Here is a 23,701-nt window from a genome sequence, read left to right as displayed (position 1 = left end):
CCCCCCCATCTAAATGAATAGGGCTTAATCTAATTTCTAAGAGTGAAAACCTCATTTTATCAATGTTCAAAATGTCTGCTTCTCAAACATTTTGTCATAGAAACTGTTGCCTGAGTCTATGTACTTTTGCCAAATTGTTACATTGTGTTTATCTCTCAGGTTCAACGGTGTATTAAGCTTCAAAGGCAGCTCAGCTTCTAAGTGTCAAAAGCAGCAGCAGACAAAGAGAGCAATCTGCAGCATCAACAAATGCACCAGGTTCTCAAAGATGGGTGGAGACAACGCACAGCTGCAGATCAGTACCTCCCTCCATAAGGTAAAACCTGTAAGCTGATGAAGAGTGCACATTGTCTTTTAGACGGGACAGAGAGCACAGTACTTTGCAAACTTATCTGATGTGTAATGTTGAATATTTCCACTTCAATATGTCCAGCTAGTTAGAGAATATCTAAAATGTCCCTTATCAGCGGGGACAGGTTAGAAAATCAGAATGATGAGCTCTCAGAGAAGTTAGAAAGAAGCTGGGAGTAACAGCTCAAAGGACTCCATTGATGCAACAGTGGAAATCACTGAATATGCATGTATGTAGTAGGATACTGTGGAAAAAGACAGATTAGATGGCATGGGAAACTGGAATAGGTTAAATCAAGAAGACTAATTAAATAAAGACTTTTTATTTCACAGGTTCAAAATTTCCTTGAAAAAGTCCAGAGAGAGATACAGATGACTAAGTGTGACCAGAGTGAAGTGAGCAGAGGAAACCCACCTGAGAACAACCCTCCATTTCTAAGAGAACTGACAGGAGGAAAAGAGAAGAGGGAAAAGGAGATGAAGAATGCTGAAAAAGAAAATACAGATGATCTAGAGGAAGAGAGTTCTATTTCTGTGTCCAGTTTAAGTGCAGAGAGGAGGAATTATACTCAGGCCAGCACCTCCTTCAATTGTGCCACAGAGTCTGTGGATAGTGAAATGGTGGATGAAGAGAAGCAGCCATGGAGACAGTTACCATGTCTACAAATTCCTGACTTTCTCCTGCCTGACAAGCCTGAAGTTAACAGAGCTTCTTGTGGTAAATGATTATGCTTTAAAAAAACAGTACAACTATACTATTAAAAAAAACCCAAAACTAATTACTGAATGTGTATTTCTGCATAGACTTGAGTGTGAAAGACACAAAGACACCAAAGAAGAAGAACAGTAAGCGAAGGAAGAAGCAGCAGGTGCCAGCAGAGATGGCAGCTGAACCAGAGCTGGCTAAATACTGGGCTCAGCGCTACAGACTCTTCTCTCGCTTTGATGAAGGGATCAGACTGGACCGAGGTCAGTCTGCATACTACACATACATAAAATGAATTCTAGTGCTATCAACAACATATCTTCATCAACATAATCAACCCTCAAATGTATACCTCACATTATTGGGACCTGAATTTCAATTCAGTTCATTTCAGTTTTATTTATAGAGCACCAATTCAATACAACGGTTGTCTCATGGTACTTCACATTGTAAGGAAAAGACCCTACAGTATTAGGACAACCCCAACATTCAGCTGGTCCCCTATGTGCAACCACTGGCTTATGGTGGGATGGAAGAACTCTATTTTAACAGGAAGAGACCTCTGGCAGAACCAGGATCGGGGAAGGCCCATCTGCCACTACTAGTTTGAGAGGGGAGAGGAAAGAGAAGACAAAAATAGGAGCATAGAAAGAACAAGGACAAAACATAAACTATGGGATTATGTAGGCAAAAGTTGTGACAGTTGTGAAATCATAATCAGTAGTTTCACTACTTCTCCTTATATGGAGGAGAAATGCTCACTGTATCAATGGAAGTCCCACCAGCAACCTGAAACCTGTAGCAGTGTAACTGAGGATAGATTCAGTATCATCTGATCTAGTTCTAACTATAAGCTTTATCAACAGGAAAAGTTTAAGCCTAATTTTAAAAGTAGAGAAGGTGTCTGTCTCCTAAGCCCAAACTGGTAGCTGTTCCATAGAAAAGGAGCTGAAGGCTTTGCCTCCCATTCTATTTTAGAAACTCTAGGAACCACAAGTAACCATGCACTCTGTGCAGTACAGTGATTGTCAACTACTGTATCCAGGCAGTCTAAAGCAAGAATTCAGTTTTCACAGCTTCTGTTTTATTCTTTGACAAACCAAAAAATATTATCATATAATATTATTTTATTATTTGAGCAAGGAATTTTGGAGAAAACGGAAATGAGCTCTTTTTCTATTTCAGTCCTGTGACATTTTTTTTTCACTAGGAACACAACACAGATCAGAGTGACTTTATGCTCATGTTTTTTAAAGCAGGTAGATGGCAATCATGGTTTGGATTTTAGAAGCGATTTTGTGAGAGGAATGACCTTTTTCAGAAAAACATTTACACTTGGTTACAGTCAGTTACACAGAATGCCTTCACCATGGTAACTGCTGCTTATCTAACACAGGTGGAAGCAAATGACAGTTGATTCATTTTAATTTCATCATCTGATTGGTTCTTTTTAATCTCACTTTCTCTTATGTTCTTGCTCACTGTGAAAGGTAGACACTCTTAATAGATTAATAATAATATATTTTCAAATCAAAGACTTGTCTCTTTCTCTGAGTTTAATGGTTGAATCTGATTAGAGAATGAATGATTGTTTATTGTCATGATACATAGTACATTGAAATTCAGTTTGGCTTTCTCAAGATACAAACAATAAATAAATAAAATGAATAAAGGTAAGGTAAGGATAAAAGTCATTTTAGTTGCAAACTTAGCAGCACCAACAGAGAAGACAGCAGAATTATACACAATTTAGCCAGTTGAAAGTATCATTAGCCAAAAAAAAAGTATTGGGGCAAATGCATTCATGAGTCTGTTAGTTCTTGTTCCTATTGTTCTGAACCTTTTGCTGGATTCAAATAGTTGTGTATACATTGGGACCAGGGAATATGATCATCATATGATCAATCTGTCTTTATTACTTGGCTGTGTACCACAGGTCTTCAACATGGCTGTAATTTAACCATTACTTAAAAAGCCATCACTGACCCAGCAGCTAATTATAGGCCAATCTCCAACCTTCCTTTTCTCTCAAAGATTCTTGAAAGAGTAGTTGTAAAACAGCTAACTGATCATCTGCAGAGGAACGGTTTATTTGAAGAGTTTCAGTCAGGTTTCAGAATTCATCACAGTACAGAAACAGCATTAGTGAAGGTTACAAATGATCTTCTCACAGCCTCTGACAGTGGACTCATCTCTGTTCTTGTCCTGTTGGACCTCAGTGCAGCTTTGATACTGTTGACTATAACATTTTATTACAGAGATTAGAGCTTGCTATAGGTATTAAAGGTGCTGCACTGCAGTGGTTTGAGTCATATTTATCTCATAGACTCCAATTTGTTCATGTAAATGGGGAGTCTTCTTCACACACTAAGGTTAATTATGGAGTTCCACAGGGTTCTGTGCTAGGACCAATTTTATTTACATTATACATGCTTCCCTTAGGCAGTATTATTAGAAAGCACTGCATCAATTTTCATTGCTATGCTGATGATACTCAGCTTTACCTATCAATGAAGCCAGATGACACACATCAATTAATTAAACTGCAGGAATGTCTTAAAGACATTAAGGCCTGGATGACCTCTAATTTCCTGCTTCTAAATTCAGATAAAACTGAAGTTCTTGTACTCGGCCCCACAAATCTTAGAAACATGGTGTCAAACCAGATACTTACTCTGGATGGCATTACTTTGGCCTCCAGTAACACTGTGAGAAATCTTGGAGTCATTTTTGACCAGGATATGTCCTTCAATGCACATATTAAACAAATATGCAATATTCTAAAATAGGAACATCCTTTCTCAGAGTGATGCTGAAAAGCTAATTCATGCATTTATTACTTCTAGGCTGGACTATTGTAATTCATTATTATCAGGCTGTCCTAAAAGCTCCCTGAAAAGCCTTCAGCTGATCCAAAATGCTGCAGCTAGAGTACTGACAGGGACTAGAAAGAGAGAGCAGATTTCTCCCATATTGGCTTCTCTTCATTGGCTCCCTGTTAAATCTAGAATAGAATTTAAAATTCTTCTCCTCACCTACAAGGTCTTGAATAATCAGGCCCCATCTTATCTCAAAGACCTCATAGTACCATATCACCCCAACAGAGCACTTTGCTCTCAGACTGCTGGCTTACTTGTGGTTCCTAGGATACTTAAGAGTAGAATGGGAGGCAGAGCCTTCAGCTTTCAGGCCCCTCTTCTGTGGAACCAGCTCCCAGCTTGGATTCAGGAGACAGACACCCTCTCTATTTTTAAGATTAGGCTTAAAACTTTCCTTTTTGATCAAGCTTATAGTTAGGGCTGGATCAGGTGACCCTGAACCCTCCCTTAGTTATGCTGCTATAGGCCTAGGCTGCTGGGGGGGGGGGGTTCCCATAATGCACTGTTTCTTTTCATTCACCTTATTTACTTTTATACCCCACTCTGCATTTAATCATTAATTGTTTTTAAATATCTGGCTCGCGTCCACAGCATGCCCCCCCCCCCCCCCCTCCCTCAGCAGATGACCGCCCCTCCCTGAGCCTGGTTCTGCTGGAGGTTTCTTCCTGTTAAAGGGAGTTTTTCCTTCCCACTGTCACCAAGTGCTGCTCATAGGGGGTCGTTTTGACTGTTGGGTTTTCTCTGTATTATTGTAGGGTCTTTACCCACAATACAAAGCGCCTTGAGGCGACTGTTGTTGTGATTTGGTGCTATATAAATAAAATTGAATTGATAGGACAAACAGACGTGTGATTAGGGTAGTTCAAAGTAGTCTGATCTGACGGCTCAGCGGTGATACACTCTGTGTTAACCAGCTCTTCACATCAAGTAAGGGCAGGTAACAGGTGAAGAGTTGGGACAAGTGCAGCAAAAAAACTAGAAAGAGGTGGAGGGCTTTGCCACTGAGAAGACTGGTTGGTTGGTGAATAGTTTACGAATAATGTTTCCCAATGTGAAATTGCAGGGCTTAGGACTTCAGCATCTATGGTACACAGAATGAAAGATTTTCCATGCCAGAAATATGCCATGTCAGTGAATGTCTTTGATTGTGTTTCACACACATTGATAACATTGTGTTTCAGAGGGCTGGTTCTCTGTAACGCCTGAGAGGATCGCTGAGCACATCGCTCTCAGAGTGGAGTGCAGTTTCCATGCCTCTCAGCTGGTCATAGATGCCTTCTGTGGTGTGGGAGGAAATGCCATCCAGTTTGCCCTTACTGGAAAGAGAGGTAAATGTAATGTTGGTGTTTGTGTTCCTGCACCTTCCTTCAACTGTTACTAGTTTGTTAGTTGTTTATAATCCTGTGATTGACTTCCAGGAAGTCATAGTGCAAGTTCAGAAATGTTATAATCCCTGTAAAAATAATGCAGAGAGCTTACAGTGTCTGTCCTCTGTTTGTGTTGCGCACTCAGTCTTAGCCATTGATATAGATGCAGCGCGGCTGGAAATGGCACGGCACAATGCTGCAGTTTACAGTGTTGCTGATCGAATTGACTTCCTACAAGGGGACTTCCTTCAGCTGGCACCCCGTCTCTGTGCTGATGTGGTCTTCCTGTCACCACCTTGGGGAGGACCAGACTACTTAACTGCTGAGGTTTTTGACATTAGGACCATGATGGAACCTGATGGATATCCTTTGATGTTAGGGAGGATTTATTTGCAGCAGGAGGGAGAGAATGAGACAGAAAAGTTAAAGGGGAAAGTGTCCATGTCTTACAGCTTATTTTTGTCAGTTTAAGCTTCTATGTTTAGATATATATATATTTTTTTAAATATGTGACTGGCTATAACTTGAGTATAAATGTTGCTTTTTCCATTTTATAGGACAAATTCCTACAACATACTGTTTAGAGAAGGGCTGTCAAACTCAGTCACAGGACGGACCAAAATTGAAGACACAGTCTGAGTCGTGGACCGAACGGGATTGAAAATAATCATTTTAACCAGCAGTATGAATTTGAATGGCCAGAATACAGCAACATTTTCCTCAACACATTAAATAAAATATAAAATCATATTTTTCTTTTAAAATAACATCAGGAAAAATTAAAATATTTAAACCTTTCACCCTGGAGCCCTGCTGAGACTTTTCCTTTACTTTCCATTAACTGACTGATTTCCTCAGTAGCTCAGCACACCTGTGTGATAGGGCACGTCACCACATTCAGAAACTATTTCCTCCAAAACTGCCAGTGATTTAAACCTTTGCTTTTTATAAAGTTCACTGTCTGTGTTCCAGTGCTTATGACACGTTGTGTCTTCAGGACTTTGCTGCGCACCATTTCCTGCTGTGTGACACAGTGATGCACTGTCAGCTCACCTGTGCAGGTCTACCTCTGCATTTTCTCCTGTATCTGTCCCACCAAACCACTCGCACTTTACCTGCAATGTCAGCGATCAGGTCCTCTGCCTCCACTCCTCTGCGCCGCTATTAGCACTAGCGATCGTTCGGCACCGGAAGGACCCCTTCCCCATCAAAACATTTTTTTATACTTTAATCCCTGTTGAATGACTAAATATAGACCTGCATCAGAAACGTATTTAGGAGAATGCTTGTGAATACAAAGAATTAGAACATTACGCTCTTGCAGCCCCCAGTTTTTCAACAAAAACACTGATAACACAACAGCAGCAGTCAGCTGTTTTACTGCAGTCTGTCTGCACAAGCACAAAGAGGTGGAGCTGTTACAGAGAAGGTGAGCTCAGGTGGAGCGAAAGTAAACGTTTGTCTAGGATCCAAACAAAGCTTTTTTTTTTTTTCCCCTGTAACCTCCATTAAACCTTTACTGGGAAACAGCTGGAGGTCCTTCATCAACCACCTGATCATCAAGTGAAGAAAAGAGAACTTTGTAGCTGCTCCATCCACCCTATTTGTTTCACACTGGGAAAAACTGCAGTACAGAAGTTAAAATATGCAGATGAACTGTTAATACGAGAAAAGTATTTCTTATCCTATTACTCGAGTAATTGATGGAATAATCGATAAAATACTCAATTACTAAGAGAGCTACAGCCCTAAGGAAATTTGCAACATGCCATAAGCCAATGGATTCAGGTGATAGAGCGATTGTTGTGTGAGACTGTCGACTTATGTAAAATGCATCCGGGCATTTAAAAACAATTGTTTTTAAAAAGATGGGATTTGTATCGGTATCGGGATTTGTATTGGCTCCTTTTTTTCACTCACTTTTAGTCCAGTCCTTAGACTTTACGATTTTAAGAGCAATGGTTTTTTTTGTCCGTTTATTAAGGCACACTGACCTATGAATTCTTCAAGCATAAAAAAGGCACTCCTTTCAAGGGATGAACCAGTGTTGCATCTACATGTAACAGAAAACAAAAAAATGCCAAAGGTAACAGTTTTACTGGCATAAAATAGCAAGAAGGTGATACCCAAAGTGCTATTAGCTGAAAACTTGGCATATGTTGTCATGGTGTGCAGTGTGTCCCTAAAGAATTTGAGTGGAGGTCAAAATATATCTCAAAGTCTTATACTTAAGAAATAGGAAAAAATCCAGCAGAGACCTGTCAGGATCATACAGATGCATCTGGCCCTTCGGTTGGTCCGTGTACTGGTCACTGAAGCCTCATCAGAAATCGTCTCAATGGAAGGATGGCTGTCAAGAAGCTTAAGGAAGGGAAGAAGATGAGGTAGGCCAGATTAGAGAGCTGGACTGAAAATCAGAGGCCGCAGGTTTGATGGAGTGATGAATCCATGTTTGAAATTTTTTGTTCAAGTTATTGAAAAGAAAAGAATCTGACTGGCGCCAGCTTTATTTTTCAGCATGACGATGATCCCAAACATACTGCCAGTGCAGTAAAAGCATACCTGAATATAAAAACACACAATGGAACACTGTCAGTCATGGATTGGCCTCCCCAAAGCCCAGACCATTATTAAAGCAGTGACAGAGAACAGAATTAAGGCAGCCAACATCCAAAGAGAGCTTTAATGTCCTTTAAGAAGCCACATTCATACTCCGACAGTTGCATCAGAGAGCAACTCGGGGTTCAGTAGCTCGCCCAAGGATACTTTGGCATGCAGAATGGAGCAGCCAGGAATCAAACCACCAATTTTTCGATTAGTAAATGATACCTGCTGAGCCACAGCCACCCCGATCACAAGAAAACTGCAGAAGAGAGTTCAAGCTGTGCTGAAGAATAAAGGTGTTCATACCAAAAAATGACTTAAGATTGTTAGAAAAAACTGTTTTGCATTATATGCTGTAGTTCCACAAATGTTTGCACATTTCAGTAAATTGCTGCACCTATTTCCCATTTTCTTAGTAAAATATAAAGAAATGAAGGGTGGCTCAAGACTGCACCTGACCATTTGTCAGCAAGATACCGTAAACACTACCAAGCCAATGTTTATGAAAATTGTCTTTAAAAAAAAGAAAGCAGGCAAAGGTAAGATTTAATTTGGTACAAATAAATACCTGGAAAATATGTATGGTCAAAGTGCCCTTTGACCATATTTTCTATGCAGTTTTATTAATAAATGCACACAATTCCAAAAAGTTCACCTAATGTTTCTAGCCAGTGTACAGATATTTTAAGCGTACTTGTCAGGTTGAAGACTAAATTAAATTAGTTGATTATTTTATATACATGTGTCTATTGTTTTGGGGTTTTTTTGCTACTTACGCACAAAAGTTTAATTAGGTGTCACTTCATTTATTGAACATAAACTTTATTCTAGAGACTTTGTGACCTCTCAAGTAGCACTGTCCATAATGCAAAATACCACCTCAGTACACAAGTGATACTATCAGTCAGTCTAGTCTGTTGAGTTTAAAATGCAGTTTGAAATTGATTTTTTGTTGTTGCAATTTTTTTTAACAAATGGACTGTACAAATAAAATTGTTCATCCTTAACATTTGACACAGTTGAGATTTTCCGCCTGGCCAAACTGATATCAGACAACATAGTGTACTTTCTGCCCCGCAATGTTGACATGGATCAGGTCAGTATGGTCAGAATTTCTGAGTGATCAGCAAGCTTCAATTCAAGAGTTTATTCAATTCAGTTTCATTTATAAAGAACCAAATCACAACAAACAGGTGTAAGGTAAAGCCCCTACCATAATACACAGAAAACCCAACCATCAGGCCACCCCCCTACGAGCAAGCCTCTAGCAGAACCAGGCTCAGGGAGGGTCTGCCATTTGCTGCATCCAGTTGGGGGGTTAAAACAATTGGACTTTAGACCCAGCCGGCATGCTGTTGGGCTCTCAGTTACAGTTACACACTTGGGAAATGTTTAATGTAATCTGCACCGTCAATTATTTAGTGTGTTGGTCAATTCAATTCAATTTTATTTATATAGCACCAAATCACAACAAACTGTCATCTCAAGGCGCTTTGTATTGTGGGTAAAGACCCTACAATAATACAGAGAAAACCCAACAGTCAAAACGACCCCCTATGAGCAGCACTTGGTGACAGTGGGAAGGAAAAACTCCCTTTAAACAGGAAGAAACCTCCATCAGAACCAGGCTCAGGGAGGGGGGGTCATCTACCGTGATCAGTACGAATGTCTTTATCAAATCTGCTAAATCAGTTTGCTGCAGAGTTAATGGTGAAAATCAGTTTCATTCTTAAATAAATCTGATGTGATTAATCTGAGGAGAATCTTTTTACATTTTGCACTGTACTGTAATGACTGGTGGAACATCAAACTTTTTATGTACTATCTAAACTGCTTTACTCGTAGTTATTGTTTTATATATTTATGTAAATGGACTAGTTCTTATATAGCGCTTTTCTACTCAGTCAGAGCACTCAAAGCGCTTACACAACACGTTTACATTTACCCATGCACACCCATTCGTACAAGCACTTCCATATTAACTAAGCTAAGTGCTTTTAATTATCTACCATTCACACACATTCACACTCCGACAGTTGCGTCGGAGAGCAACTTGGGGTTAAGTATCTTGCCCAAGGATACATTGGCATGTAGCCTGGAGTAGCCAGGAATCGAACCACTGACCTTCCGATCAGTAGGTGACCTGCTCTACCTACTGATCGGATCAGTTTGTAGGACTTGAGCATGTTGGAACTTGTCTTATTGCAATTTTGTCTCTGTTTTCACTTTGCTGCAGGTGGCCTCTCTAGCTGGTCCAGGAGGAAAGGTGGAGGTAGAGCAGAACTTCCTGAACAACAAGCTGAAGACTGTGACTGCTTACTTTGGCAGCTTAATCAAACTGGACCATTAGAAACCCTGGCTAAGCCATGGGCGAGTATGGCATCCTTCTCCCACAAAAATCTCTGTTCTCTTTTTGTCCATTTCCAAGACTACTGGACTACAGTTTGTTCATTCCAGAGATCCTGGCAGTTGAACTCCAATTAAGTGCAACAACCTTTTTTCTAGTTTATAAACCCCACCTGGCATTTTAATGCAGGTGATTTTTTTTAAAAGATGTTAAATACTTCAGAAAGACTGGAGTTTTGAGATTTTTATGATAACAGTTTAAATTTTGTCCTATTATTATTCATTTGAACCTAATAAATGTTTTCCATACAGTTTTTTATGTGAGCTTGACTTAATAAGGCACTTACACATTTTAGTTTAAGTCAGGTTTGTCTCTAAAGCACGTTTAAAACAGCAGCAGTTGATCAAACATAAGATAAGATGACAATTAAGACAGGGGACATAAAATAATAAAACAGAAGTAAAAACAGCATCAATAGTGTATCCAGGACTCAAGCCAAAGAATAAAAATGGGGTTTAAAAGTGTCAGCTGATATGAAGGGGCAATTTGTTCCAGAGTTTCAGAGTAACAGCTGCAAAGGCCCCATCACCTCTGTGCTTTAATCTGGGCCTCGGGACAGTTAGGAGCATTCGCTCAGCAGACCTCAGTGACCTAGTGGGAGTGTGCAGGCTTGTAAGATCGGACAGTTAGGGAGGCACTAGCCCATGCAATGCCTTAAAAACAAATAGTAAACCTTAAAATTCCAAAACAGCCAGTGTCAGGATGCTAATATCAGAGATATGTGGTCTCGAGTGCCGATTAGTTACCGTGCTGCTGCTTCTGGATCAGTTGTAGTCAACAGAGTAGTGTCGGGCTGACACCTGAATAGAGACTGTTACAGTAAAGTCAGCTTGACTGTTTTAGTTTAAGACAGGTCATTCAAAAATGTGTGTTGGTCTCTTAGATTTTTGGCCATCACTGTGCAGAAGGATATGCAGATGTTTAAATAATTATTCACTAAAAATGGACTCTTGATGTAACGTTATTCATTATTTCTGCCATTAGTGGGTAAAACAACTGCTTTAATGTTTCTAATCTGATCTGAGATCAGCTTCGCTGAACGACTGTAAAGGCTTCATGTTACAAAATAACAAACTAACGTCTAACTGGGATTTCAGAGCTCGTAGAAACAAACGTCTGCAGATGAATTCGCTCCTCTGACGCTCTGACAGACACTTTATGAACGGGAGTGTCAGACAGGTGGTTCAGGTGCAGCAGGAGGGGCGGAGTCAGAGAGACACTCAGAGGTTGTTGGATAAAACCTGCCAGGTTAGGGTCACAGAGTCCGTTACCATGGTAACTGACTCAGAGTTGGAGTTAGTTCTTTCTGTAACTGAAAACCAGAGTTTCCTCATTTTAGGGTTACAAACCAGAGCTGGAGCTGAAAGCTTTTTGAAGGGGAGGTTCTTGATTAGGAGTTCTTGTACTCTCGTTTAGTGGCCAGCAGCTGAGACAGGAAAGTGGGGACAGAGATGTAGGGGAAGACACACAGGAAAGGGCCACAGGTCGGACACGAGCCTATGCCACCCGCACCACAGCCATATGGTCACCTGCTCATCCATTGAGACACCCTGGGGGCCCTATTTTTGTTCTCTTTTGATGGTGATTGTGGCCTGTCCGGCTCTTGTAGCTTAATTGTTGATAAAAACCTTTGCTTTGGGTACCAGGGTGGCTCAGCGGTTGAGCGGGTGACTCCATATAACGCGTGGTGGTGCAGATGGCGCATGCTTGAGTCCTGACCTATTCACCAATCACTACGTGTCTTCCCCATCTCTCCTCCTGCCTTCTTGTCTCGCTCCACTGCAAAGCTATCAAATAAAGCTGCAAAAGGCTAAAAAAAAAAGAAGCTTTACTTCAAATTTTGCCTCCGTGTCTCTTTTTTCAGCCCAGACACCTTTCGTGACTTCCCCACATCCCGGGACTTTTAGCAAAATGTAACAAGCTTTTTAATGAGTTTGTTAAATTTGTTGTTTGGTTACACCCAGACACGTGGTCTTCAGTGTGTCTTTGCTTCTTAGATTTTAGGTGATGCAACAGCTCCCTGTGCTCTTTGTTTAATGTCATTCTTTTCATCTGTGTTTTTTTAATGGGTTGTTTACTGTGTAGCCAAAATACTGAAACTTTCCATGTAACTGTTTTTTTAGGTATTAAGTGCCTTTTTCTTTTTAAACCCCATCTTCATCTTGATCAAACTGTGTCTTGTAACAAATTCAGTATCAGTGAGGGTACAATTCATTCTTATATGTTACAGGTCTTTGTAAGAGACTTTATGTTTCCAAGCACAAAGAATAAGAAATCAGCTATAAAACAACAGGTTAGGCAGGTTACACATATAACATCGAAGAAAAAGCAGTGTGATGCTGCAGTGGTTCATCAAACTGAAGAGTGTCATTCAGTGTTACACAGCATGCCAGTACATCTCAGTGAAGTCAAATGAACACAAATGCAATACAATCAAATGTCAAAGTTGTAAGCCATTAGTATTTGACTAACAAACATTCCTGTTCATAAAAATCAAAGACAACTCATTTTAAAAATAAAAAAAATTAGCAGAAACCTGAACTAAGAATCTAGACAGTCAGTGTAGCTTCACATTATGACCACATTATTCTAACTTCAACCAAGGAAACAGGAGAAACTAATACCTGTAATACTTACGAATCTCTCTGAAAGGCTGCAAAATGAAAATAAGACTTTCTCATGGTAGGGGAAACTCGCGCTGCCAATATATTGTCAATTGCTTGTTTCCATTTTTGTACAGAAACAGTGAAGATAATCAATATCAGTTTCATCTCTTATTCAAGTCATGTACTAAAATGTGTTTAGCCATGGCATCTGGCCCAAAGAATGAAACACTGTGGCCAAGTTCAATCATTGCAAGGGACGAAATAAAGCTTCCGGCAAGGGCTACTGCTCTCAGCTGTTAACTCAGATTCCTGATTTTATGGATATTTTTGTACTCGGACTTAACCTGATCTCATCAGGTTAGTGGTCTCAACCACAAGCAGTTAGCTTTGTAAACACCCCACCCCCACCCCCCAAAAAATTAAAGGAACACTTTTTAATCAGAGTATAGCATCATGTCAATTAAACTTAACTGGGATATTGATCAGATCAGAGGAGGTTGTTAATCACTTTGAGCTGCTTTGGTGTTAATGAAATTACCAACAGGAGCACTAGAGGGGCAACAATGAGACACCCCCACGATAGGAATGGTTTTACAGGTGGAGGACACTCATTTTTCCCTCCATCTTTTCTGCTTTTTAAAAATTTTTTTATTAGTATTGCACTTGCCTACGGTCAGTGTCACTACTGGCAATCCCTGGACCCTACACAGGAGTCCCACTCCTTCAGGATGGCACATTAATACGTGCATTTGATGAGCACTGCCAGAGCCCTATACAGTGACCTCCAGCAGGCTACTGGTGTGAATGTCTCTAATCAAACGATCCAAAACAGACTTCATGAGGGTGGCCTGAGGGCCCAATCCAATTCAAAGATATTGTCCCCTAAGGGCAATTATTGCCACAGCCAGTAATACAGAAATATAAAAACAGTTATACCATGACAACATACATGAAATCACAACAGATCATTTAAAAACCTGCCGGGACAAACATCCTCTAGTGGTCCTGTGCTTTTTTACAGATGAGAGCAGGTTCACCCTGAGCACATGTGACACATGGACAGCCCCCCACCTCCCCCATGCATGGGGGAGGTGGGAGCCATACAAACTATCTGGCACCATTCTGAGTTACTGCAATGAAATTTCTAGCCTGCCACAATATTTTTTTCACTTTGATTTTTGGTGTGTCTTTGAATTCAGCTCTCTGTAGGTTGAGTTTTCATTTCCATCGAATGATGTGGAATTCGTTCATTCCTAACACATCACCCTGTCCATATTAACCATATTTTTTTAACCCCATTGAGATCTGGTGTGTTTTCAGAGTGTGGCTTTAATTTTTTTGAGTGTATATTCTTTCTAGCAGCATGACTGTTGTACTGGCAGTCATTGGCAGGATCACTGTAAGTCATATTACAGAACTGGGCTTCTGCAAAGTTCAAAGCTCTCACATGTTAAGGTACTACAGTGGTAGGAAGACTGCTATGCCCCCCCTTCCACTCCAAGTTCTGTGTCACAGGTTTTTACTTTCAGTATAGATATGAAAAAGCATAAATGTTGGAGTTGCTGTTAGAGGTCACAGTAGTTCAGTCTAGATTATGGAGCTGTGGTTCTCAGATGCTTACAGTAAATACATCTGACAGCTTATGGGGCTGAAGGTATATCTGTTCCCTTTTAAAGAAGGTAGAGTATCTGTCCATACAGTCTAGTGCTTAACTCATCCTCCACCTGTCTTGGTACTGGACTCACAAAGATAAACATGATGCCTGATGGTGGCTCTGAAGGTGCATGAGAAGATTTCACAAAAATGATAATTCATAAGATGGAATTATGTTAAAATACTTAACTCATGTATTATTTTGAGAAAGATGTTTTTTTGTATTTTTGTAGTCTGGCATTGGACAAAATGCAACCTAAGATGAGCTCTTAGGACTCAGTTCAGTTTTTAAAAGCAAAAGAAACCCCTGAACTCATATGGGAGCAAAAGACAAAATTCTGAGTTCCAAAGAGTCATTAAGACACAGATGCAGAAATAAACAGAAGCTCTTTGTCCAAACAATGCAAACAGTCTTGGCTACATCTCCTTTACAGACAAGCCAACTCACACACACATACACACACATGAAAGCACGCCACCGTTTTTAATCTTAGAACCAAAATTAAACTTTACCAATATATGGTATAAATTAAATAATTATATAAAAACAAGGCAAATTATAAAGTATCACATTTAATATACAAAATGTGGAATTTATGAGCTTTGCTATATGCACAAAGGCTAATTGGGATTAATCAATAAACATCATAATTCATGCCATAGTTTTCTAAGCTGAAGTACCAGAAGTAAAACACAAACACATAAAAATAACTACAAATAATGAATAAATAATATAAACTTTTAAAAAATTAAATAAATAAATTACATACTGAAATCAAAATCAGACACACACACATATATATATATAAAATAAAAGCAAATGAACACACACTCATCCAAGGTCTGAAACTTTGAAACGTTATGGCACCATCCCCTGAAGACTATCATTCATTCATATAAACCAATATACTGCCTCTGCCAACCACTACTGTGCTCCGTGCTTTAATACCCAAGCTATAGTTCCACCATTTTCACTGTCCTTAAAGTTTGTAAAGAAACTGCTCAGTACATCCTTGAATGTCCACAAGTGGTCACCTTCCAACTACTCCCTATGCCTAGAAAACTACATACATCCTAACATGTCCATGTTGCCAAGTGGTTCATATGAACCACTCTTTCTTGCTCTCGTCAATGGTTTCAGTGAAGGCTGGGTCATTGACGATGATTGCTGCATCAGCACAGTCTGCTGACTCGGCTCCCTTAGCCTCATTAGTGTGGTAGGAGCCTTTATGACGAAACATATGACGAATCACAAACACCATGATGCAGAGGACGCTGAAGATCACCATGGAGATTATTCCTGAAAAACAGAAAGCACTTTATTTAATGGACTGAATCTCAAATACATTTGATATTCTTCAAGCTGCATTCATGAAAAATGCAGCAGCAGAAAATGGTATATAATCTGTATGTCCTGCATATATGTGGTACTAACAATAAAAGAACTTTGACTTGAATTGAAAAACAAATCCAAAAAAACAACACTGTTGCTTATATTATAGATCTGCAGTCTTCAAACCATATCTAATATTGCCAGGAATGATAACACTGGTAAGCAATGATCTAGGCTTCAGACTGCATGTTGGGGAATGCCTCACTGACGCCCAGTGGTGGATCCTGGGACAAACATTTCCCCCGATACCAATGAGAGAAGGTAAAAAAAAAAGTGAAAAGGACAGAAGCGCAGAGCATGGGTAGGGAGGCATTCAGTACAACTGAGCCATGTATAAACAAGCACTTGGCAACTGTGGTAAGGAAAAACTCCCTTTTAACAGGAAGAAATCTCCAGCAGAACCAGGATCAGGGAGGAGCAGTCATCTGCTGTGACCAGGTGGGGGGTGAGGGGAGGGAGACAGGACAAAAGACACACTGTGGAAGAGAGCCAGAGATTAATAATAACTAATGAATAAATGTAAAGTGGTGTATAAACAAAGTGAAAAGAGATACTATGATATGGCACTATGAGGTAAGATGGGGCCTGATTATTCAATTGAGGGGGTATGCAAGGTATGTCAGGAATTTAAAATTCAATTTTGGATTGAACAGGGAACCAACAAAGAGAAGCCAATATGGGAGCATTTTGGATCAGCTGAAGGCTTTTCAGGGAGCTTTTAGGACAGCCTGATAATAATGAATTACAATAGTCCAGCCTTGAATTAATAAATGCATGAATTAGCTTTTCAGCATCACTCTGAGAAAGGATGTTTCTAATTTTAGAAAAATTGCACAAATGCAATATTGTTTAATATGGCATAGGTTTGGTAACCACATAATGGATGTTTTTTGATATTGGTAGGGACAGTAGGGAACATGGAGGACTACAAGGTTGCATCATACAACGTCCGCAGAGCGGTGAAAGAGGCTAAACATCGCTACGGCCGCAGACTGGAACAGCAACTACAACAGTCTGACCCCAGGGGACTGTGGCAGGGACCACGCACCATCACGGACTACAAAGCACCACACACACACCCGGTGAGTGCCGACGCTTCTCTGGCTGATGAACTCAACATCTTCTTTGCGCGCTTTGAGTCGGGAAGCCGACAGCCCGCTGCGCTCCCGGCCGGAGGGGCGGAGACACTCACTGTGACGGAGCGCGACGTGAGGAGGGCGTTTAGACGTGTAAACACCAGGAAAGCGGCTGGACCAGACGGTATTAGTGGACGTGTCCTTAAGACCTGCGCTGACCAGCTGGCACCTGTGTTTACACTGATATTCAACCTCTCACTGAAACTGTGTGTGATTCCCACCTGCTTTAAAAAGTCCATCATAGTCCCTGTCCCAAAGAAACCACACCCCAGCAGCCCCAATGACTTCAGGCCCATAGCACTCACCTCTGTGGTGATGAAGTGTTTTGAGAGACTCATCAAGACATTCATCACCTCCTCACTGCCCACCACCCTCGACCCACTACAGTTTGCATACCGGCCAGACAGATCCACAGATGACGCCATATCCTTCCTCCTCCACAAGACCCTTTCACACATAGACACTGGTAAGGGGAACTATGTGAGAGTGCTGTTTGTAGATTACAGCTCAGCATTCAACACCATAGTTCCCTCCAGGCTGGTCTCTAAGCTGCTGGACCTGGGCCTGGGCCCATCCCTGTGCAGGTGGGTTCACAGCTTCCTGACCAGCAGACCACAGGTGGTACGAGTGGGTCACCTCACCTCATCCTCCCTCACCCTCAACACTGGATCCCCCCAAGGCTGTGTGCTCAGCCCTCTGCTGTACTCACTGTACACCCATGACTGCGAGGCCACGTCAGAGTCCAACGTCATCATCAAGTTTGCTGACGACACTGCTGTTGTGGGACTAATCTCTCCCAATGAGGAGACAGCCTACAGGAGAGAGGTCTCCCGCCTGGAGAACTGGTGCCAGGAGAACCACCTCCTGCTCAACGTCAGCAAAACGAAGGAACTGATCGTGGACTTCAGCAGGAAGCAGCAGAGGGACTACCATCCACTTGTCATCAGTGGTGCTGAGGTGGAAAGAGTGGACACCCTCAAATACCTGGGAGTGACCATCTCACAGGACCTGTCCTGGACTCATCACATAAACATCACTGTGAAGAAGGCCAGACAGCGTCTCTACCTCCTCAGGCGGCTGAGAGACTTCAAGCTCCCACTCAAGGTGCTCAGGAACTTTTACACCTGCACCATCGAGAGCATCATGCGTGGGAGCATCACCACCTGGATGGGAAACTGCACCAAGCAGGACTTCATGGCCCTAAAAAGGGTGGTTCGTTCAGCTGAACGGACCATCAGAACCACCCTCCCCAACCTGCAGGACATTTACACCAAGCAGTGCAGGCTGAGGGCCATGAAGATCCTAAAACAGCCCAGCCACCCCGGACACTCTCTCTTGTCCCTGCTCCCATCAGGCCGGCGTTACCGCTGCCTGAGGGCTAAGACTGAAAGGTTGAAGAAGAGTTTTTACCCACAAGCCATCCGTCTGCTCAACTCTGAGCCCTAACTGGACCATTATTGCACAATGTAAATATTATAATTTATAAAAGTGTGTATAGTGTATAGTATATAGAGTATAGTGTATAGTGTGAATTACTTTTTTTTTTTTTTTTATTCTTCTTCTTATTTAGATGTGTGTGTATATATGGTTGCAGGTACAAAATACATTTCACTGTGCATTGTACTGTGTATAACTGTGCATGTGACAAATAAACACTATCGTAATCTTAATCTTAATCTCTTAGGTACCATCCCTACCTAATTCTATGCCTAAGGGAAGCATGTATGGCATAAATAAAAAAAGGTCCTAGCACAGAACCCTGTGGAACTCCTCCAACTTTAATGTGTGAAGAAGGCTCCTCATTTACATGAATAAATTGGAGTCTATTAGTTAAATATGATTCAAACCACTGCAGTGCAGTACCTTTAATACCTATGGCATGCTCTAATCTCTGTAATAAAATGTTGGTAAATGGACTAGTCCTTATATAGCGCTTTTCTACTCTGTTTTCAGCACTTAAAGTGCTTATACAACACATTTACCCCATTCACACAAGCACGTCCATGATTACCTAAGCTAACTAACATTCACACTCCAACAGTTGCGTTGAAGAGCAACTTGCGTTGAAGAGCAACATTGATGAGTCCACTGTCAGAGGCTCTAAGAAGATCATTTGTAACCTTCACTAATGCTGTTTCTGTACTGTGATGAATTCTGAAACCTGACTGAAACTCTTCAAATAAACCGTTCCTCTGCAGATGATCAGTTAGCTGTTTTACAACTACTCTTTCAAGAATCTTTGAGAGAAAAGGAAGGTTGGAGATTGGCCTATAATTAGCTAAGACAGCTGGGTCAGTGATGGCTTTTTAAGTAGAGGTTTAATTACAGCCACCTTGAAGGCCTGCTAATGAAGACGCATCACGCTGGTTAGCCTGATAGGTGGAAATCGCCTCATGTAGCTCGGATAGTGCAGTGTTAGTGCAGACTGATTGCAGACAATAAAGACTGATTGATCATTTTTAAGATTGAAGCATCAATAATTGGAAAGACTTTGAACAGTCTAGTAGGAATGGGATCTAATAAACATGTTTGGAGCAAGTAATTATTGAAGTTAACTCTGAAAGATCAACTGCAGCCAAAGAGTCTAAACAAATACCAGCAGTGCTGAAAGCATGAAGATTCACGAAGCTAAGTCTTTGAGATGGTTATGAATATTTTTTTCTTTAATGTCTAAAATTCTACTTGTAAAGAAATCCATGAAGTCACTACTAGTTAAAGTGAAAAAAAATTCTCGCCTCTACAGAGCTCTGACTCTTTGTCAGCCTGGCTACAGTGCTGAAAAGAAAGATCCAGAGTATGATTAAAGTGGTGGGTGGGCTCCTTTACATTTTGAGAGAAGCCAATTGAATCTAACAATAGATTAAATGCAGTGTTGAGGCTGTCATTCTCAGCATCTACATGGATGTTAAAATCACCCACTATAATGATTTTATCTGAACTGAGCACTAAATCAGATGAAAAGTCTGAGAAATCAGACAGAAACTCTGAGTAAGGACCAGGTGGACGATAGATAATAACAAATAAAACAGTTTTTTGATTTTCCCAATTAGGATGGACAAGACTAAGAGTCAGGCTTTCAAAAGAATGAAAACTTTGTCTGGGTCTTTGATTAATTAATAAGCTGGAATTGAAGATTGCAGCTAATCATCCTCCTCGACCTGTGCTTCGAGCATTCTGACAGTTACTGTGACTCGGGGGTGTTGATTCATTTAAACTGTTTAATAATCACACTTGATGTGATATGAACCAGGAACCAGAGCAACATGGCTGGACTTGACAGAGATTTGACAGAGAAAAAGGGAAAGGTGCTGAAATTATCAAAATGAAAGGCACTAAGCTAACCTGAGTCAAATTTGGTTGATGAGTAGGTACAAAGTAGGAATCTGAATAAAACTAGCAGGATCATGGATTCCATGAACTATATCTTCGTATGTAAATTCCGAGTAATGCAATGAAAGAAAAGATAGGATGGGAAATGATGAGGGGCTGAAGGAAATGTTTAATCCTGAAAGACTTTAATGAGCAGTGACAAATTAAATAGTGTAAAAGCAGAACACACACAAATATTTTGCAAAGAAAGTGACATAAACTATTGTATTGTATTGTATTGTATTTTGATTGAAATGAACAGATGTGATAACTAGACAACACTAGATCAACACTGAATAATGGGAAGAGAAGTCTGAAGCTGGAAATTGCACCAAATCTAAGCAGTCCAGGAAATGGAAAGAGTGCTAACAGTGAGGATGCCAATGATTTCTTGATTCAACAGGTCTGGTAGTAATCAGGCAAGTGAAACTTAATTCAGCTTTCCAAAAATGTGGTTAATCACAGTTGATCAACAGCACTATACATCAGATGTATAGTGCTGTACTAGAGCCAAGGCAGGACTTGCCACCAGTGGACCAGACAGTCACTGAGAGGGTCATGCTTGATGTGTGGATTCTGAGCCAGATCCAGTTTATCTCATTAATGACCAGCATTCTGCCAAGAGCACTGCAAATTTGCAGCTCAAACTCTTCTGAACTCTTCTGTGAGAAACTGCTGGGGAGTGTGTGTGGTCCTGAGAACTAAGACTCGGGATGAATGCAGGACTTACTCAGAGTTGCATTATTGCAACCTTTTCCTCCACATAAACCTGAAATCTATGTGTAACAGCTGACATGAACAAAAGGCATTCCCATCAAATCCCTAGTGGTTCCTGTGTTAATGAAGATATTGTTACTGCACCATGTGCATAAATGTGGGCATTGCTCTGGGTTTTTCTGCAGTGTGTGAAACTGAATTGGAGTTACACACCAGGGCTGCTCTCTCACATCCTGCAGTTAGAAAGCCTTGCTATGAGGATGTCTCTGAAGAAATATTACACACACAGTTTGTTGGCTTTGCAACTGGCTGTTGTCAGCAAAAGAGAGGTGCAGACTTTTCTTAGTAATTCTTTCTTTAAACTGACATATGGGGGATTTAATTCTAGCATCTTAAATTTTTGTACTGCTATGTTTGATTGCGAGTGTCTGAAGAACATAAGACTCAGAATATCGCAAATATTAATTTAACTATTCGAACAGATTCTAATATTCAGGCATTAATCTAACACACTAAGACAGTCCCATTAATAGCTGCATTTTGACAGACATGTTATGTAATAGTGTCTATAGAGGGACGTAAAAGAAAGGAAGAAACATGTTGTTCTGTGTCTGAGAAAAGACATACAGAGATGTTTTTATTGTGTACTGATCTCTGTGTAGAAATGTGACTAAAAGTCTGAAACACTGGAACCTGCTCTGTTCATGGTAAAAAGGAAACCAAGATATATCCTTGTATGCATCTTGTATCAGGATTCTCCTCCTCCTTCTGACACTTAAATTCAACTCAGTTCAGCTCTGTTTCAATAAAATAATAGTATTACTGCAGAGTAGGAATATGTAGGGCCCGACTCTAAAAACTCAGAGAGAGGACTAAGTAAAGAGTGGCAAGACAGAGCCAAAGTTTTGGCACTGTGCTCACAAGTTCTAGCCATCCAGCTCAGCCATTTATGCACTTTTTTTAAATTTATTTACGCAGGTAGTCCCATTGAGACTCAGTGTCTCATTTGCAAGAGAGACCTGTTTCAAGAAGCATAATACATTTTCACCAATAAATAGTGAATAAAATGCCAAATGTTTACACAGTCATGTAAAAACAAGTTCTCAGTGATGATTTCACAAAATTGTCTTTTAAAGCCAACAAGCGAAATCATTTGGGAGAGCTGCAAATCCTTCTGTAGCGTATTCCGTGAAGACAGGGCAGAAAAAGAAAAAGCCCTCCTTACAAGCTCTGTACAAATTGATGGAACAACAAAAGTAATACAATCCTGAAATGCTGATTATGATTTATCTGTTTATGTAGCATGTAGTCAGATAAATAATAAAGGAGTAAACCAGAAATAGATAAAATGAAACCAATGAACCTCCTGCATGAGGTCAATGAGGACCAGTTGACCAGTGAAGGTACAGTGGTGTGTTAGGGGTTTACAACCAGTTATGAATCTTAATGCCCCATGATAAATAGAGACCATACAGACAGAGAGAATGAGCAGGGGTATTCATGTAAATTATGTCACCATAGTCCAGGTGAGGTAAAAAAAAAAAGGGCAGCAACAAGTCTTTTCCTTGCAGTAAAAGAAAAACATGATCTGTTTCTGAACAAGAACCCCAGTTTCAGCTTCAGTTTCTTTAACAGGTGGTCAATATGTGACGTAAAGGAAAGACTGTCATTGATCACAAATTTATATGAGGCCACAGTTTCAGTAGAACCTTGAAATGATACAAGAGAGGGAAGTACTGCTGGCACCCTCTTTCTATTTGAAAACAACTTGACCTAGTTTTTTTTCTGCGTTTAAAACCAACCTTAGCTGAAACAGCTTTGACCAAATACTGTTGAAAGCCAACTGTAAGTTTTTGAAAACCATGTCGATGGTACAAGCACAATAAATAATTGTATCATCTGCATAAAAATGGGCAGCTGCATTTAGATTTTATACATTATTGACATAAATAGTAAATAATGTAGGTCCCAAAACAGAACCCTGCAGAACTCCAGTAGTGACATTTAAAAAACTGGAAGAGGAACCATTAAACTGCACACGCTGCTTACGGTCAGAAAGGTAATTAGAAAACCAGCCAAGTGCTTGGTCTGAAAGGCCTATTTCCAATAACCTCTGACATAAAATGCCATGGTCAGTGGTGCTGAAGCCTTTTGATAGGTCAATAAAAAGAGCAGCATTTTTTTTGTATCCAAAGCTTCATAGATGTTGTTGAGAACTTTTAAGAAAGCAGTTACAGTACTGTACAATTTCTTAAAATCCAATTGAGAAGAAAAAATATTATTTTCGCAAAACCTCCTAGAGTCCTTCAGATTGTCAGTAGTTAAGGCCAAAATAGTAATCTCATTTAGCCTGTTCTGATAACATCTCCACCTCTTATTCCAAAAAAACACTCCTAGTGGCAAATATTATATATATATATATATATTAGGGGTAGGACTTTAACGCGTTAATTTCGATTAATTAATTATGGGGAAATTAACGCGTTAAAAATTTTAACGCATTTTAATCGCAC

At 40.3% G+C, this 23,701-nt stretch overlaps 2 protein-coding genes across 3 annotated transcripts in view; one reads left to right on the top strand and one right to left on the bottom strand.

Moving 5' to 3' along the window:
• tgs1 (trimethylguanosine synthase 1) overlaps positions 1 to 11,415 on the top strand; it is a 36,439-nt gene extending 25,024 nt beyond the window's left edge. The window contains exons 9-15 of the mRNA XM_030725372.1: positions 160 to 316; positions 685 to 1,069; positions 1,156 to 1,320; positions 5,118 to 5,264; positions 5,449 to 5,665; positions 8,925 to 9,003; positions 10,144 to 11,415. Coding sequence (XP_030581232.1) covers positions 160 to 316; positions 685 to 1,069; positions 1,156 to 1,320; positions 5,118 to 5,264; positions 5,449 to 5,665; positions 8,925 to 9,003; positions 10,144 to 10,257 — 1,264 coding nt within the window. The 3' untranslated portion in view covers positions 10,258 to 11,415. The remainder of the gene's footprint in view (positions 1 to 159; positions 317 to 684; positions 1,070 to 1,155; positions 1,321 to 5,117; positions 5,265 to 5,448; positions 5,666 to 8,924; positions 9,004 to 10,143) is intronic.
• Positions 11,416 to 11,803: 388 nt separating this feature from the next.
• Positions 11,804 to 23,701, bottom strand: part of cntnap2b (contactin associated protein 2b) — an 82,209-nt gene continuing 70,311 nt past the window's right edge. For both annotated transcript variants that reach the window (XM_030725370.1, XM_030725371.1), the window contains exon 25: positions 11,804 to 15,873. In XM_030725370.1, the coding sequence (XP_030581230.1) occupies positions 15,674 to 15,873 (200 nt within the window). In that variant the 3' untranslated portion in view covers positions 11,804 to 15,673. The remainder of the gene's footprint in view (positions 15,874 to 23,701) is intronic.

Source organism: Archocentrus centrarchus, unplaced genomic scaffold (assembly GCF_007364275.1).
Source record: "Archocentrus centrarchus isolate MPI-CPG fArcCen1 unplaced genomic scaffold, fArcCen1 scaffold_54_ctg1, whole genome shotgun sequence".
In the NCBI taxonomy this organism is placed as follows: Eukaryota; Metazoa; Chordata; class Actinopteri; order Cichliformes; family Cichlidae; genus Archocentrus; species Archocentrus centrarchus.
Note: the sequence above shows the minus strand (reverse complement) of the source record. Positions and strands in the feature narration are given on the sequence as shown.